General features: G+C 47.3%; 1 protein-coding gene across 4 annotated transcripts in view; it reads left to right on the top strand.

Annotated features, from left to right (window-relative positions):
• The first annotated feature begins 367 nt into the window (after nucleotides 1-367).
• Nucleotides 368-18,018, top strand: part of LOC149355618 (uncharacterized) — a 57,299-nt gene continuing 39,648 nt past the window's right edge. For 3 of the 4 annotated variants that reach the window (XR_016291549.1, XM_089583957.1, XM_089583955.1), the window contains exons 1-2: nucleotides 368-583; nucleotides 2,864-11,919. Coding sequence is in view for 3 of the 4 variants with exons in the window: in XM_089583957.1 (XP_089440083.1) it covers nucleotides 11,748-11,919 (172 nt within the window). In the remaining variant the exon portion in view is untranslated. The remainder of the gene's footprint in view (nucleotides 584-2,863; nucleotides 11,920-18,018) is intronic. The other variant, XM_089583956.1, reaches the window with a different exon arrangement.

The following is an 18,018-nucleotide window of genomic DNA, read 5'->3' on the forward strand; positions in this document are numbered from 1 at the left end:
TTGGAATGAAACATCTTAGTAATAACACTCCGTGTTCCCGAAAAACTACGACTGTTCCGCAACAAGTAGCTCACCGCCATGCATGCTCACCGCCCCATGATGCTTTGAGCGTCCATGGCGGCTGAAGTGCAGCGCCGCCAGCTTTCCCTCTAGGTAATAGTAAGAAACTCTATGCTCTATGGCGTCTTCCAATCGACACAAACGATTCTAGAGCACTGTACACAGTATTCTAGAGCACTGTAACAGAGTTCAATCCTGGCCACTGTGACCTGACATTAAAAATCTGTACACTGGCGCCCTCTAAAACATGATGTATTGTGAACATGAAAAGATGAAAAACTGAAGGCCTAAGCGTGCATGAGGACTGCCCACCACCGCGAAGTTCAGAGTGCTTCACACAGTTCTCCTTGGCTTCACACTTTGCGCGTAATCAGTTTTAAACTGCTACCGGTGTCTGTCGCGACCCAGCAAGCCAGCAGCTACCGTTGTTCTCGCCTGTGCGGTCACTGACCACTCCACAGAGCGGTTCGGCTCATGACCTGTAACCGGACAGCTGAAACGCATGTGCTGGCGGCGAACTGAGGCAAGTAGTGGGGCCTTAGAGGAGGATATGAGTGGGGTTGCTGTGTAAACACTGCGCTCGAATAGGTTATCCGAATATGAACCACTGAGCCACCACCCGCCGCGGTGGCTCAGTGGTTACGGCGCTCGGCTGCTTAACCGAAAGACGCTGGTTCGATCCCGGCGGCGGCGGCTGAATTTCGATGAAGACGAAATTCTAGAGGCCCGTGTGCTGTGCGATGTCAGTGCACGTTAAAGAACCCCAGGTGGTCGAAATTTCCGGAGCCCTTCACTACGGCGTCTCTCATAGCCTCAGTCGCTTTGGGACGTTAAACACCAATAAACCAAACCAAACCGAATATGAAATGTAGTGTATGGTTGCTCGCAAATGAATGTGAATATGAAAGGTAGCTCCAATATGGAATTTTTCGCACTGTGATTTCTTACTGAACGGGTGAAAAGCGCACCTTTTCCTTTCCAAATAGGCCCTGTCTAGACGGGTAGCACCTATGAGACATTTTGAAGTTCAGTGTAGGAGTAACAACAGAATTTGCTGTCGTGGACCGGCAGACTGTTCTCTAGGTATCATTGCACAGTAATGAAGTGTGTGGCGAATCGAAAGAGCACATTCCTTAGTTCTCGCGAAATAACGCGCTGTCTCGTCGACCAGTTCATCGCGTTGTAACCGCGTATTGCGCCCTAAACGTCCGTGCTGCCAGTGCATTACATAATGTGGCACTTCGCCCGCTTCACTAAATCTGTCCGGGCGTGAGAAATGCGCTTTCTCAAAGTGCTGTTTGCATATTCCATTTCTTTGGAGGAAGAAACGCCTGGCAGGGTAAAAAAAAAAATGGCTTGCCGGTTCGCAGGCTTCTATTGTTGTGGCATCCTCGGTGCTTGAACCGACGCTACCGGCTTTTTTGGTCGGGGCCGCTTTAACCGTGTAACCGCAGCTGGAAAGTGAAGTGTTTAGTACATTATGGCGTTAGTTTTGCTGTGCCACTAACTCTCAGCTCCTACTATTGGTGCTACTCGGCTCCTATGGAAGGTGCCCGCAAACATTAGGACACAGACGCTAGGTGGTTGACAGACAAGTGCTGGATTTCAACTGTGCTTTATTGAAACAAAATGTTGTGGGAGCTGTGTCAGTTGCTGCACTTTCTGTCACACAGAAATACAGGAAAGGACGTTTAATCTGTTCTTAAGGTGTGTTCTGACCGTTCAAGTGTTTAAGAGAATGCCAGTAGGTTTCTTTACTTGCAATTGACTCTTCATGACAGCAACTATGTTTGCTGGATGTTTTTACCCTGGCCAAAGAAAGTGCTGATGCCGCTCGATTCTTATTAATCCAAGCTGGCCAAAAGAGGTGTAGAGTCTGCATGCTCTCAAAAAGACCTGCTTCCATTGCATGGTGCATAGCCTGAAGCACCTTGCCTGCTTGAATTAGTTTGACACAACTATGATAGAGCACAGGCAGCATCCTCAAGTTAAGAGGTTGCTTGGGTGGGGGGGGTGTTCCCCTGGTTGGTCGTGCCGGATGTTGCAGGATCTGTGTGTCAGAGAATGGAGTCCAAAATTTAGCAACCTGAAAACGAAAAACTTTGAATTATTGCCACGCCTACATAAAGTGTTGCACCACATTAAGGTGATGACAGAAAAATGGCATAAATGCTTGGTCTCCGTACTTTGCAAACTGTCTGTCCTGCATGTTTGACATACTGAAGACACAAAACTACGCAGGAAACAGGACACAGAAAAGAAGCAGACAGGACGAGCGTAGTCTACGTTCGTCCTGTCTGCTTCTTTTCTGTGTCCTGTTTCCTGCGTAGTTTTGTGTCTTCAGTATGTCTTACCAACTAGCCTCTCATCACACACTTCTAGACTGCATGTTTGAATTGGAAATGAAGTGACTTGAAAAGTTGAGCTTGTGAATGGCTTTATTGACTCTGACATTGTGCACCAGATTCCGCCGACCTTTGGGAAAGAGCATATAAGCTAGACAAGCAGGTGTGTAAACATGTGAGTGAGAGAACATGATGCATTCCTTGCGGCGAACCAGGCAGGGCCTGTGGGGGTTCATTACCTCGCTTGTAGATGTAAGCTGAGGTTGAGCTGCGTGGCTATACTTGGGAAGGACAAGGTATGAGTGGATAATTTCAGCACTCCGTGTTAAAGGGGCTGTAAAAGGAACTGTAATAAAGTTGAGGTATGCCTGGGATGTTAAACCACGCCTCTTCATGAATATTGTCCAGCAAGAATTTTTTTGATGTGCTTTGATCTGTATTTGAAATTTGAATTTCAGCATCTTCGCGCCTGTCCTTCTTCTCTCGTCACCTTTTGCATGCTGGACGGTCGGCACTCCTCCGCTAGCCCCACCTCATGGAGCGGAGCTTCCTGACCCGCTGGAGCTGCGCGGTTTTTGGCGCAGCCATGATAGATTCATGATGGAAATGTACAGTGCAAAGAAAGGCGAGGACACAAGGAAGACACTTGGGACTGCAAGGCGACTTTGTACATTGCGGCTGATGGTGACATCATAACTGTTGCAGCTTCTTCTGTGCAGGTCCACAGGACTCTGCACCTTCCAGCTAATTCAGAATGTTATCTTTAACAGCGCTTGAAGGTGTTTGGCACCATCTTGTTTTGACCACGTGCCCTATCTGATAATGATGAAGTTAACACGAGGCACTGGCTATGTGCATGGGATGGTGACAGAAGCGACAAACACTACTACGCATTTGTCGGAAACCTTCACCTTAACATGTAGCGCTGTAAAAGAAAAAAAAAGCTGATACCCGTGTATGTGTCTGAGGGGGAAGTCATGCGTTAAATGTTTGCATAGGTCTTTACAGGCAATGTTTAATTCAGTACAAGTCAAGTCATTTTCAGTGTCAGCCACCTTTTTCTTGTGTCTGTGTTCTTATCTTTGCTCCCTGTGCTCCCATAGAAACACAAGAACATCAGTTTCTTGGGAACACAAGCAGCTCCTTATGTCCTTGTGTTCAGTAGGGCTATGCACAGCCTGACATACTTGTTTCCACTCTGTGCATACAGGCACCTCTCTTTGGAATCCACACAAGACTGGACACTGCAACATTGTCCAGTGGTTGCTTAGATCATAAAATCAAGATTCGTTGAATTTTAGTCATCCCAAGTGCCTTGTGTTCCCAAGGCTTTGCAAGTGCGTCTTGTATGACAGGAAGAGGAAGGAGTGTTAGAGTTTCTACTTGCAGGCCTCAGAAATGAGAAGTTTGCCAACGTGGGGCTTAGTGGGAGAGTATGTGCATTGTGTGTAGAGGAGTTGCAGGGTCTAAATGTTGTGGCTGTGGAGAATGCACCGGTTTTTTAATGGGTGCAGCTGCTTAGGCTTCCCAAAGGTAAAATGTATAGGTAAGGTACCAGCTGGTCTTTAAGTTATGTGTGGAGAAAGCAATACTGCACCCATCTGTGGTCTTGCAGTGTTGAGCTGTATGCAGCATTCATTGTCTTGTGCTGCATTTGCATTGGGGCACTTGGTTATTTTCTGAGGGGGAAATTCATGTGTGTGTGGGTTTTGCAGTGGTGCCAGGCCAGAAGAGCAGAAGTTTAACAGCTGCTAGGCGGGCATAAACCAAGGCTGCACAGGCCTCCATAGTGAGAGATGCCAGTGCTGTTGTTACCCTGTAGTGAAATTTCAACACAGATGGAAATGTAGCATTCAGCATAGATGGTGCATTGAAATTGGAGCTTGGTATAAACTTCTGGATTCCTGAGCGTGTTTTTCTGGGAGGGTCATCAATGCCTTGCTGTACAAGTATGCAGCTTGGGTCTCCTGTTGTTTGTCTCTAAGTTGTGATGACAGAACTTTTTGTTAGTCACCATACTTGTATGATTGCAACTCTCAGGGTTGCTGTAAGTAATATCTGGTTTAAGCTGTAACATGCCTCAAGTTCTGCCGTTCAGAACATTTCAGTGAGAGTATGCTGTAAGTTTTTCAAGATTTTTTGCTTGGAAAGTTATTGAAGCGCATTAGGCGGCTGTATTGATGCTCAGTCAGCCATCATCTATTTTTTTCATGACCAGTTTTTGGCCAGCTGTTGTATGCTTGCAAATGAAGCAAATGCAGCAAAAATAGTGTGCCGCAGTGCTTCCTTGCAAACTGACCAAGAAAATAGGGAGTGGGGCTGTGAATGTCAAAACACTATGGAACGTTGATGAGACAGAGCGTATTGCTGTGCTCATTGTCATTACAAGGCTGTTTGGAGGGGTTGTAAGCATTTTGTAAACTGCGCTGCTTATAACCACCTTGCTGCAGATTTTATAGTTGGATACAACACAATAATGCAGTGATGAATGCCCCTTGAGGCCTTCCAACCAGTGGCGTTGACTGATTGTTGTCGCAGGTGATCCGGTTAATCCATAGTTAGTTCCCTTGCTCCTGCCAGCTTCTTGCAGTGCCACGCTAGCAGGGGCAGAGGGATTAACTATGATGTCATGACAATCGGCAGGCAGCATCAGCTGGAGGGTCCGCTTTGAGGGGAATTCGCCACTGCATTTTTGAGTTGCATCCAACTGCAGAGGTTTCACCACTGGCAATTCATAAAGGAGTGCCAGAGCCAGGCTTTCTAATCCCCTGGATCAGAGATGTGAGTTTTGAAATACGGTGATACTGTTACACTTTTCGCTCTTCCTCTTTTTGTTTGTGCACAATATTTTTGTGGAGGTGTGCATGAGGTTGCAGCAAAAATGCGTTAACAGGCTGGTTAACTAATATCTAATAGGTAACTGTATTGTTAGGCTGCTCACTTATTGAGAGGTTTGTAGCTCAGGGTAAGTAATATCCATATCAGTTTTAAGATTTTTGAAAGTTGTATTCTTGTTGCCACTGCAGCGCAAGGAATTTTGGGCCCAATCACAGGTGAAACCGAAAGTGTGTGGCCCACGAGCGTATGTGGCCACTCTACAAACATGCATGCGTTACATGCTGCTTTCACAGTGCCTGAGTGGGAGTGGTGGTAAGGGAGAGAGAACGTGACACGCGCTTTGCCGTGCGACGCGCATTCATAGACGTGGCTGCATGTTCTTGCAGGTATCTGGTTTTGGCTTCACCCATAAACAGGCCCAAAATTCCTTGCGTTGCAGCAGCGATCAGAATCGCATTTTCTGAAATCTAAAAACTGGGATGGATATTACTTGCACTTAGCTACAAACCTTGGAAGTGAGCTGTCTAACAGTAATTTCATGCACACCACTGCTGAAAATACTGTACTGAAACAAGCGCTCGTTCACCTCAAAAAGCCCATTTTTAGAAGCTACAACAGTCTTATATTTTATCCTGCAAGTCGTTTGCAGCACTGTGAAGGCTGCAGTGATCTGAGCCAATCAGAACGGCATGTTCTGTGAAGCTCGTTCCTCTGCACCCCTCACAAAGTGACTGGTGGCTCCATCACTGGGAAGGAAAGAGCACCAGTGTTCAGCTTCTGAGTGCAGGAAACCCTGCGGACTCGGTGGACACCAGTTTATAAATGGCTGTGCACCACTTCGCAGCAGGCCTCCGCAGTGCTGTGTTCGTGCGGACTTTCTCTGTTGATTTAACCAGTGAATGAAGCGCTCGTTGTGCTTTCAAAACATCATCCTGAACTACCTTTTGAGTTGCTACAATAATTGTTTAAAAAACAGTCGCAACACTGCTCAAATATTTGAAGAACTATTTGTTGTCTTCTTTTACCCTGATTGACGAGAGACTCGCTCTACCTTTCACAGTGCTGCAAACGACTTGTGAGATCAATTATTGGTGAAATACTCTGTAGGTGTACTGACTAGTGGCAGGTTCAATCTCTAAGTGTACCTTGAATATCTGGCATGCATAAACATGTTGCATGAATTTAGTGGCGCAAGGGCAGCTTGGACAAAGAGTGCTTTGGCATGCGTTTTCGTCAGCACTTCAAGAGGGGGTTATAAAGGCCTATTTTTCCAAGCATTTTGCCCTAGTGAAGCCGAGCACCAGGGCAGAGGGAAAGCTTGTATCCAATGGAGACCGGTGGGGATCGAGCCCCGCACCTGCCACATACGAGGAGGATGCTCGGGCCCCTAGGCCATTGCTGCTGTCTCAATGTAAAGAAGCTGACATTGAGAACATCAGCACTCTAAACCTGCAGTGGACAGCAGCAGCTTTTTGCAGTGGTTATACTGGGTGTTTCACGCAAGTCTACACAATTTTTGAAAATAGGCTTTCTGAGTTATCCAACATTTGGAGGAACTCCTTTAGCAATCAGCCGTAAAGATCACTCAACACTGTTCATGGAGTGATATTTGATGACGCCCTAAAATATCTAAGTAAGAATGAACTACTGGAAGAACTGAAAGACCAAATTGTTGCTGATGTCTATAGAATAAAAATAATACCAGACAACAAGGAGATAGCAATGAATCACTTTGTCCTCACTTTCGCGTCTAGCATACTTCCCTGACCTTGTGTAGGTAGGCTACACGAAAATCAAACTCCGGGAATACGTACCGAACCCTCGTCGATGCTACAAATTCCAGAGATATGGCCACGGCTCACAGTGCTGCCGGGGCCAACAAACGTGCCAAATGTAGTTCGCATGACTGTCCTGTTGAAAACTGTAAAATTGAACCACGCCTTTGTGTCAACTTTGAGGGTAATCATCCGGCCTACTCACAGTCATGCCCAAGCTCTAAAAAAGAGAAGGAAATAATTACTCAAAAGTAAAAGAACATTACATTCAGAGAAGCGCGAAGGCAACTTTCTTTAGTTCAAAATCCTAGTTATGCCATTGTGGTGCAGCAGGACTTGGCATCACAGCGGTCTTCGGCACCTACCCAGGCCACATTCTGTGAGCCTTGGGTAGGGCCATCTGTGCCCCTTGGTGGAAACAGCTGGCACTGCTCCACCACCCACAAACTTAAGCAGCGAAGTCTAACTCACAAGTGCATGTGCATTCTGCACAATCTTCCAGTGCCTCTGCAGAGGCGATGTTTTGGACACAAGAAGTCAAGGTACGTATTTCTGTGCTGTTGACATCGGGGGTGTGGCGGAACTCCTTGGATAGTCAAAAAAATGACAAGCCCTGAATAATGGGTCCAGAATCATCCTACTTTTTTCTGTATACTTATAAGATGGCATAGATAATACACTGGAGTTGCAGGGTGACTCCCAAATAATTTAAGTGACATAAAAGACATCCTTACTACACAATCTCCTGTTGCCTTCTGCTTGCAAGAAACGTACCTAGGTCTCCAGCACACAGATATACTCGAGAAATATAGTCTTTCACCGCGACTGAGAGCAGGCAAGCTGGCTCTTGGTGGCATTGCCATCGTAAAAAAATGAAATCGCAGCTTGTGAGCTTGTTCTAAGAACAAAAATTGAAGCTGTAGCAGCCACTCTGCTTGCTCATAAGGCTGTTGCAGTGTGCTGCGTATACTTGGAGCTGCATCATAGAGTAACCATTCATGAATTATAAAAACTTGTAGAAGAGCTGCCAGAGTCATCCTTGGTAGTTTAATGCACACTCCAGCTTTTGAGGTAGTGTCAGAACTGACACTGCAACAACCTGTGTTTATTAAACACTGGAGAACCAACCTATTGTTCTACTAGCTCAGGAAAAATGAGCTGATAGTTATCTTTTAGTACACCCTCTATTTTTAAATTTTAAATGGGATGTCCGAGACAACCCATATTCAAGGGATCATCACTAGTAGTAATCAGCTTAACATCTTCGCCGGAAGTCATCTCAACAAAACCACGGCGTTGGAAGCTGTATTTAGTCGGCAGCACTGTTTTGAGAAAAGACCAGCCTAGATAAAATAGTTACCGACACCCTCAGTGTAGTCGAACTAAATGAACATTTCACACTATTATTACTGCTACGCACCAAACTATTCCTCAGTCCTCTGGAGTAGTAAAACAAAATCACAAATATTGGTATACACAAGAATGTAAATAAGTAAAAAAAAAACAGTCTAGGGCATTTTTCATAGGTACCCAGCACAAGAATTTCGTAAATTTTAGGAAGCAAGAGCAAAAGCCCGATATACATGTTGTAGTGCCGAAAAAAACTGACAAAGTTAGGTGTTGTCGATAAACAGCTCAACCACTTCGAAAAAAATGTGGGAGAAGGTTAGAAAGCTAAATGGCAGCTACTCTCCATTCACAGTTCCTCTTCCAACAGCTCCCAGTATGCAGAAAAATATCGAAGAACAGGCAGACATTTTGGGTGAATATTTTTCTGTAGTTTCCAGTTCATAACATTCATCATCATCATCAGCCTGACTACACCCACTGCAAGGCAAAGGCCTCTCCCATGTCTCCAATTAACCCTGCCTTTTGCCAGTTGCGGCCACCATATCCCCGCAAACTTCTTAATCTTATCCGGCCACCTAACTTTCTGCCGCCCCCTGCTAAGTTTGCTTTCTCTTGGAATCCACTCCGTTACCGTTAAGGACCACCGGTTATCTTGCCTTTGCATTACATGCCCTGCCCAAGCCCATTTCTTTCTCTTGATTTCGACTAGGATGTCATTAACCCGCGTGTGTTCCCTGGCCCACTCCGCCCACTTCCGATCTCTTAATGTTACACCTATCATTTTTCTTTCCATGGCTCGTTGCGTTGTCCTTAAGCTGAACCCTCTTTGTTAGCCTCCACGTTTCTGCCCCATAGGTGAGTACCGGTAAGGTACAACTGTTGTAGACTTCCCTCTTGAGGGATATTGGCAAACTGCCATTCATGATCTAAGAGAACCTGCCATATACGCTTCACCCCATTCTTAATCTTCCAGTTATTTCCCTTTCATGATCCGGATCAGCAGTCCTGTTTGTCTCCCTGTGTCCGTGTCTGTTTAGCGCTGTGGCAAGTGAACTGTCACCAACTCGCCCAAGCTTCCATTCTGGCATATAATGCAGATGAACGTGGGACCAAATTTTTTCGTAGCTTTAAATTTTTGCAAATTTTTGTGTTGTGAAATATCCATATATCCAAAGATGACCTTTGCAGCAAGTACCATTTAGTAGAGGGGCTGCACTTACAAGTGGTCTACACAGTTTAGTGTAGCCTAGCATGTAGCAACAGAGGAACTGCACTTTCAGGGAGGTTAAAATGGCTGTCACTTGTATTGAACACACACCCATGCACATGAGAGAGAGAGAGAGGTTGGAAAGATGGGCGCTATGTAAAATGTGAACTTGTGCTTTGAGGACCAAAGAGACCTTTATGCCATTTTTAATGTGAGCATGTGATTATAGCTGTCCGTTAAATTTTTTCATTTAGAAGAAAATCATTTTATAGTGTGATGTCAAGTTTACTATGTCGAGACAAGGTATCAGTAATGTGAAATTTCTGGTGGTTGAATGCACCTTGAAGCCATCTACTGCAGTGTGCTTCATAGCAGAGAACATTACTTTGGCAAATTAATGATAGTGGGTTATTGATTTGTTATGTTCATTTTCTTGCAGGCTATTTTATTATAAAAGGCTTCATTGCAGGAGTAGGCTTAATAAGCATGAAAATGCTTCTCTATTAACAGCCTTTTAGCCTGATGCTAACCTGGTCTGTTTTTATACAGGTAAGCGTTCTTGGCCTCCACCTGGCAGTTTTTGAGTCAGGGGAAAAAAGCACGCGGATCTCGGATGGAGTCTTCACTCTAGGCGTAACACAGTGAGTCGTCAACGAAGCGACGCGGCTGGTAGAAAAGTTTTAAAAAGCAAGGTAACCTCTTTTCTTGCATTTTGGGAAGAATCGTCGAGTTAATTTGATAGATACTGTAGGAGAAACAGTGAGTGGCACTACAGTTCTCAGTTTTGTATCTGCTTCTGTTGGATGCTTAGTGCTGACAGGTGTTGTGCGTATGTTGAAAGCCGGACCTCCAATCTGGCACTGCCCGAAAGATGGCACAGGATCCATGTGCTGATTCACTTTAGATTTTACCCACTTTTGCATCTGCACTCCACTACTATCCTGGATAACAATACAATTCCGTGTATACATTGATGACAACAAAGACCACCAGCATGTTTAAAAGTGCACGCTGAACACATAGCCAGGTATAGCATGTTGCACGCTCGGGCATGTAGGTGGGAGGGTAGGTTGTCCATATTTATCACCTGAGCTGTGAAGAGGAGTTAGGTGAAGGAAAAGACGTGGTAGTAAACAAACCAGAGGCTTACCTGAATGGAATGCAGAGACTGCTATGGGGAGTCTGTGGGAATGCATTTCTTCAGCTGTCACGTCCAGGGGGTGGGGGGGGGGGGTGTAAGTTGTTTTTGTTTAGGATTGTTTTACTTACATGAGTTTAAAGTGACTTCACTGAGGGACTTTGCATGGCAGAAATGCTTGCTCATTTATATAATTTCGTTTAACATTGCTTTCTTGTATTTCTGTGAACCTGTTTGTGGTTTTAATGCCCCTCCTTCACCGTTTTATCATTACCTTACATTTGTGATGTTACATGGGACAGACTTTTGCATGCTCAGTTCCATTTAGTTCAGCAGTGTTTTTCTCATTCCCATGTAGTGATATAGACCAGGGAGTGTGCTCTGAAGGGGAGCGAGCGCTCGCTGAAATTTCAACAATTGTATCCCTGTTCTCCTATGTTGTACTGAAACAATTTTACCTCCTAAAGAAATTAGATTGGCTACCTCATTGCATTAAATGTATGGAAGTCTCGCATTTGTAACCTTCATGTAAAACTATCTCCTGACGCTGCTTGATCTGCACTGTGGTCTGCTGTAGTCTACAAGCATTCTCTGAAGAGAAAATAAATAAAATGGTATACCTGCACAGTTTTCTTCTTTCAGTTTGGTCACAACTGGTCTTCGTTACATATTGTGTTTTGCTTTCATTTCATTGTGATGCATTATTTTCTTATAAGCAGTGTCTGGAGGTTCTTTTTCTTTAACTTTAGCTCTCTGGTGTTTTGTGTCCCTTCTTTTCCCCCTTGTAATATATTCTGTCACTGAGGGCCTTCACGGGTGGTTTTAATGAACATACAAGCACAGGGAATGAATGTGCATGCAAGTTGCTCCTATGTTGCCAAGTTTACCAGCTTCACTAATGTTCATTTCCACTGAAACTGTACTGCTGCCATACTGCATGCACACTTTTTGTTCATGCTGTAATTTTGTCTCTGCTGTGCAGATTGTGAGCAGTGGCATTGAGTCGTTCCTGGGCCAGGACAGTCAAAGCAGGCATGGCCAAGGAGGTGGCCAACACTTTGGAGCAACTGCAAATCTGGCCCCAAGCAAGTACCCTGACTGGTACCCGCATGCATGACAGTGTTCCTGGCATGACCACTGTACCCGCTGAAAATGTGTTTCCGAGGACAGAGAGCATCTCAGTATTGATCCACTCCTGCACCACTGGTAAGTGTGTTCATCTAGTCAGCTATAAAGCTCCACTGGTTTTTATTTCTTGAGAGGTTGACTGTGGCATCATGCATGTTTCACATGGAGGTCAATGTACACTGATGTATCGTGCACAGTCTGTCCAACGGCGAACAGTTGGAGTGGCAGCTGGAAACCTTGTCTGCAGCTTCCACACATTATTTACTGCTACCCATTTGCTGCTACCCAGTAGGAATGCAAAGAGGTGGTTGCACTTGCCCTCTTGCCTGTCATCATCTCGTGCAGGTCTACAGTGACGCCGGCAGAGCAGGGGTGAAGTGTTAGCATCGTGTGATTTTGAAAGCTGCAAATTTTGCTTGCTCTTGGTGCTGAATGCTCAAGTATGAACGTACCATTATGCTGTCAGTGGCAGTGTTGTGAAAAGCATGTTGTTTAACCCTATCATGAATGAATTTTTCTTGGTGGTCTGGGGAATTACCGTATGAACGCGTGTAAGGGGCGCACCACTTTTTTTTCCAGATTCGAAGGCCAGTTTTTGGAGTGCAGCCCATACATGTGATGCGCGCAAAAAAAATTTTTCTTTTAAAGTAAAAACACTGTGGAAGTCACCCCGGAGGTGACCGTGGCCATGTTTATTAGAGGAATGGCCTGGCCAGTGAGGCGATAGCGGCAGAGCAGCGGCGGCAGCGTCCGGCCGAGGCCAAGGTCCCGAGCGTCCTCTCGCGTGCCAGCAACCCTTCGTCCTCTTCAGCATTTTGGTGATGCCGGCCGTGCGGGTTGCTACAGGGCTCTCTCCGTAGACGGTTAGTTGGTATATGTCAAGAGTCGTGCAGGGCGTCCGGAGTACGAAAGCGCGGCTCAGGCAGGTGACTGGCTGAGGTGTAGTGGCTGAACTTTCGGAGGGTGTCGAGGGACGCGTAGTGGTAGTGGAGGGAAATGGGTAGGCCTGTTATGTGGACCCAACGCCGGTGGTTCTGGTGCTAATGGCTGGCGCATGATGGACGGCGAAGCAGAGGGAGCTAGGTGTGCTGCTGGTCGTGAGGTTCGGGTAAGTGGTGCCGGGCGGAGCTGCCTGGTACCAAGGCAGGTGGCCACGGGAGGCGCAGTGAGGTGCAAGGCGGAGCAATGGCTGTGGTGGACTGCAAGTGGCTGCTGGGACGTACTCACAGCCAGCCGTTTACTGATTGGCGTGAACGGGACAAGCGGCCGCACGTGGGGCACCCGTTGCCTCTGTCGCTGATCCGTTCATGGAGGGGAACGCAGGTAAGTAGCGGCAAACGGAGGAGGCCTCAGCACCGTGGCAGCAACCAGGGGCACATCAGCTGGCCTGGTCAGCCCAGGAATCCTCCAAGATGGTGGCTGATGAAGCTGCTGCGTGGGTGGAACCTGAATTTGCTGGGGGCGAGAGGGTGTGGGCGGTGGTCTCTCGGCGCACTTGCGTTGGGTGGCGGCTCAGCCAGTGGTGTCAGGCTTCTTGGAAGATGCTAGCACTGGTGGGGAGTAAGAAGGGCCCACAGCAGTGGCCTGGTTTGGCTTGCCGACAGGTGCTGACACCTGTGTGGGGTCCTTTTCTGCAGCCAGTGGAGGGCGGGTGACAATTGCCATGCTTGGTATTGCTGTCACCGGTGTGGCCTTCTTATCCTGTGTCGTGTGATGTTCAGTGTGGTGCGGACGTTTGGAGGGGCTGGGGTGGTGGCTAGCAGGCATGGTCTTTGCCGAGAGGTCTTGGGAATCAGTGGGCCTTGGCGTCGACGTAGCTACAGGGACCTGTTGAGCTGTTGGCGGTAGTGACGAGGTCGATAGTGATGCTGGAAGCCGCGACACGGCAGCTGCCGCAGAGTCGTCTGTGGCTGCAGGAGGCTCCGGCGACAAGATCCGTGATGCGCAAGGAGGCAGGGCCAAATACGCAGGTAGGACAGTAATGGGAGCAGGCAGTGAGGCAACACTCATGCTGATTCCACCTGGTGTGTTGTGGAGAGGGACGGCCGGGCCGGAGACGCTGGGCAGGAGGTGGCCAGGAGCTGCCAAGGTGGGCAGGGTGCTGATGAAGGCTGTGTGGGCGCAAGCGAGGCTAGTGCAGGGCCAGAGGCAGGCTGCAGCGAAAGTGGGTCTTCTGCATCGTGGAGCGGCAGCAGGACATAGCGGGCACCGAGGGCCGCCAAGATGGCCACTCGCAGCTCATCGTATGGCCGGCAGCCCAAGGCAAAGTAGGTGAGTCGATGCAGAAGGGCGGGCGGGAGGATATTGCAGAGGACTGCGTGTTTGAATGGCTGGATAGTGACGCTGTTCATGTACAGCGCAGCCTCGAACTGAGCAAACCACCTGCCAACACCCTGGGGCCGGAATGCTGGAAGCGGCGGGTCGAAACCTAGGTCCTGCCAATCCGCCATCCTGGAATGCCGCTGGTGAAGAAGGGGCGGTTTGCCAAGTCACCACATCGCATCCTTTTGGTTGCACCATCGTCGGACACACTTTTCAGCCACATCGAATTTCGTACCCACTGCATGCTTGCTGTGGCTGAGAGCAAACTCCCAGCTATGTGGCTATGTGGCAGCACATGCCAGCCACAACTGTGGTGAACTAACATGCTACGACACCTCCCGTGCCTTTGACACTCACAAATAGCTGGAGCTGGTGATACTGATGCCGATATGCATAGCGGAAGCTCGCGACAGAAGAAAAAGTTGACGATGATGATGATGAGCCGCGGCCTCTGGCGCCATCCGTGGGCGGCGCCTGGAAGCTCCTGTGCACGTGCACGGCCTCCGCGATCAAGTGCGCTGTTGCTCGCAGCCGGAGCTGATCGCGGAGGCCATGGCGTATGCATTTAGACGGCTATTCCTGCATGGGTCGTCAAAAGTTCGGGTGCAGCCCTTACACGGATCTTTTTTTCTTCAAATATTTCCTTCAGGAAAACACTGCCGGGTGCGGCCCTTACACGCGCTTATATGGTACTATGTGATTTTTCCACAAGACATGGTCACGAATGTTCACAGTGAAAATTTCATTTTTCGTGCCAATATTCCTGGAAATAAGACTGTGGGAAGTGTCCTTCCCACCATCCAACTTGGACACAAATTTTGCCAAAGTATCTATTTTTATTGAAGTAATAAGAAGAGCTTGATAAAATTTGATATTCCTTTCTTCACACAGAAAAAAATAAAATAAAATCCTACGAACAGTCCTTATTTTCCCATCAAACTGGCTGAAGCAGGGGTCCACACAAAGTGGCACAGCACAGCCTCGGCAGATGTACCGCAGTTGCTTTTTTGCCGCCTTCAGGCTGCAGTGCCGGCATCTTCAGTATGTGCCTCTTTGCTGCGGTGTGTGCGCGACTGTATTGGAGAGGCATACACTATCTGGCATGCGCTGCTTATTTGCCCGACAGCATACCACTGCCTGAGCTGGTTGAGATGATCAGCTCCTCCCATTATTGCATTGTACCATTCGATATGGGCTGGACAAGCTACATCACATTTGCTTCCATTTCTAGTCTTCCCTTGAACAGTAACAGTGTGCTCAGGATTATCTTCTGTAGTAAGCAAGGCGACTGGCATGCTGTCCATCGTTTTCACTGCAGCCACATATCCATTTGTCTCATACTTGGAGCTTCAACTTTTCATGTTTTCTTTTCGCTTCAGCGTTGTTGGCAGATTTTTTCTTGATGGGCAGACATTTCCTGTGGAGTGAATTCCTTCTTGAAATAGGATCTGCATCCATTGCACTGTTCTAAAGAAAGATGTTGTAAAAAGCAACAACGGAACTGCTATGCGCAAAGGAATGTGCAATGCCAAGGACAACACGCTCCGCTGGTCGTGGAGGCCATAGCACGTTTATGTCGTGGGTCGTGAAAAGTGTGGGTGCGGCCCTTACAGGGATCTTTTTTTTTTTTAATGTTTCCTTCAGGAAAATGAAGTGCGGCCCTTATACGTATTTATAAGATGTGTACTGGCCGCAGCCTTCTCCAGTAAACTTGTTAGTTTAGCACTCTTTCCTGTCTGCCTCTTCCTTCCTTGAATGTGCTCGTGCGGCTGAAAATATCCACCATGACATTATTAAAAACTTTGCTCAGTTCAGTTACTTAAAAATACGTTACTTCCTAATGCGAAATTTGAGCGCAGCAAATAAGCTGTTTCACCTTTTCGATAGATTGAGGCAAAGAAATCGAGCAACACATGTATGCGCTATCACAGAATGTATGCGCTATCACAGGTCTAGCCGTGGGAAGGTGGTCACGTATTCGTCGACGTGCCGGGGCCTACGTGAAATAACCGGCGCGTCGGCAACTGAAGAGCACCCTATCCGCCACACAAGAACAGGGGGGGGGGACCCTTTCCTCCTCTTTCTGCATGGCGGCGACGGTGTTCTATGCAGTCACGTTATCTTGACTCTCTAGCGGCGTCAGCGGCATACAGCGTTATCAGTCGGTCGCTGCTAGCGCTGGGGGGATGAAAGGGGGGCGGAGCTGGTTACGAGGCCGACGACGACGCGAAACCCAGGAACGGACGCCAAAGAGCTGTGCTCTAAAAAAAAATTAAGCCCTGGCTCTAGAGAACTGGCAACAGAACTGGCTATCTACGTAGTACGACTTGGATTAATGTGAAAAATGTGGCACAAAATATTTTCACATTTTAACACTAGATGGCGCCACTGGAGCCTGCTATCGTTGCATTCAGGTTGGCATACGATAAACTAAAACGCTCATGCGATATCCACTGTAACATCCCGCTAAATGCTTGCATATAACATGTGTAAGTGCTCAGGCGCTATACTAGAAGTCTCTCATAATCCAGTTTCTGAGTCGACCATGCACCAAACCTTGTAGCCCCTCTTTACTGGCTTCTTGGATATGCATTGTTTTTTGAGATGAGCAACCTTTAAAAGGTATCATTGATTCATCCATGGTAATAAGCTTCGATGGGTCATAGGCTTTGCTGCAGATTTATTTAGGCCGTCTGTGAGGGGCTACAGCCTGTGGAGTTGGTCAAATCCTGGCTCTCCTTTCTTTGCTGCAGTCTGTTTATCATTTACTAAAAGCGCCTCAAGAATTTTTTCCAAAGCCTTTTTCAGTCATCACATTCGAGACATAAGGCACTCCATGAAGAAGATCCAAACTGGTAGCCACCGCGGTGGCTCAGTGGTTATGGTGCTCGGCTGCTGACCCGAAAGACGCGGGTTCGATCCCGGCCGCGGCGGCTAGAATTTCTTTGGAGGAGAAATTCTAGAGGCCCATGTGCTGTGCGATGTCATTGCACATTAAAGAACCCCAGGTGGTTGAAATTTCCGGAGCCCTCCACTACGGCGTCTCTCATAGCCTCAGTCGCTTTGGGACGTTAAACCCGATAAACAAACCAACCGATCCAAACTGGCTTTTACTGGCTTTTACCACATGCTGGCTTTTACCGTCATGTGATCTTTAATACTGCGTTACGCATGCGCTGCACTGGTGGCTGCGGAGCATGTAGACACCAGTAGTGGCTCAACTGAAAGTTTCACTAATGTTCGTTTAGGTTCGGCTCTGTGTTCTCCTCTGTTCTGGTGCCAAGGTCACCTGCAGCACGCCGACAGTGGGTGCTAAAAGCATCTCATGCATTAAAAAGCATGCAGTTCTGAAGAAAATGTAGCGTTCTGAGGCAATACTTATAGGGAAAATAGACTAGCACTATAGCAAAAAAAAAAATGCATCCAAGTGAGAAATGCTTATGCAGCCAGTGGTATCTATAGCAAACAATGCATCCAGAATCTGTAATGACCTGTTTTTTCTCTCTGAATGCTGCAGTTGTGACTCTTTGTTTTGAGCGTGCGAACGTGATGCAGGGAGTCCTCTTTGCCCTGTTCAAAGCTGAGGAAGAGTCCAGTCACAAGTCACATTCAGTGCTTGCATTACCTCAGAAGCTGACGGATATGCAGGCACTTCGCCATTTTCATCATCTTCACATTCCTCGCCTCCTGCCTCTTCTGAAGCAGACTGTGCCATGCAGCAGGTGCGGAAGGAGTTTCTCGTCAATTATTATTTTGTACTCGGCACAGAAGTGGCCATGAATTCGATGAATAGGTCCAAGACCATTTTTGCTTGTCAAGCCCCGGACGGTCACAGATTTTCGCCCGCTTGACTTG

The sequence above is a fragment of the Amblyomma mixtum genome, chromosome 3 (genome assembly GCF_055824585.1).
Source record: "Amblyomma mixtum isolate Tamu chromosome 3, ASM5582458v1, whole genome shotgun sequence".
NCBI lineage: Eukaryota > Metazoa > Arthropoda > Arachnida > Ixodida > Ixodidae > Amblyomma > Amblyomma mixtum.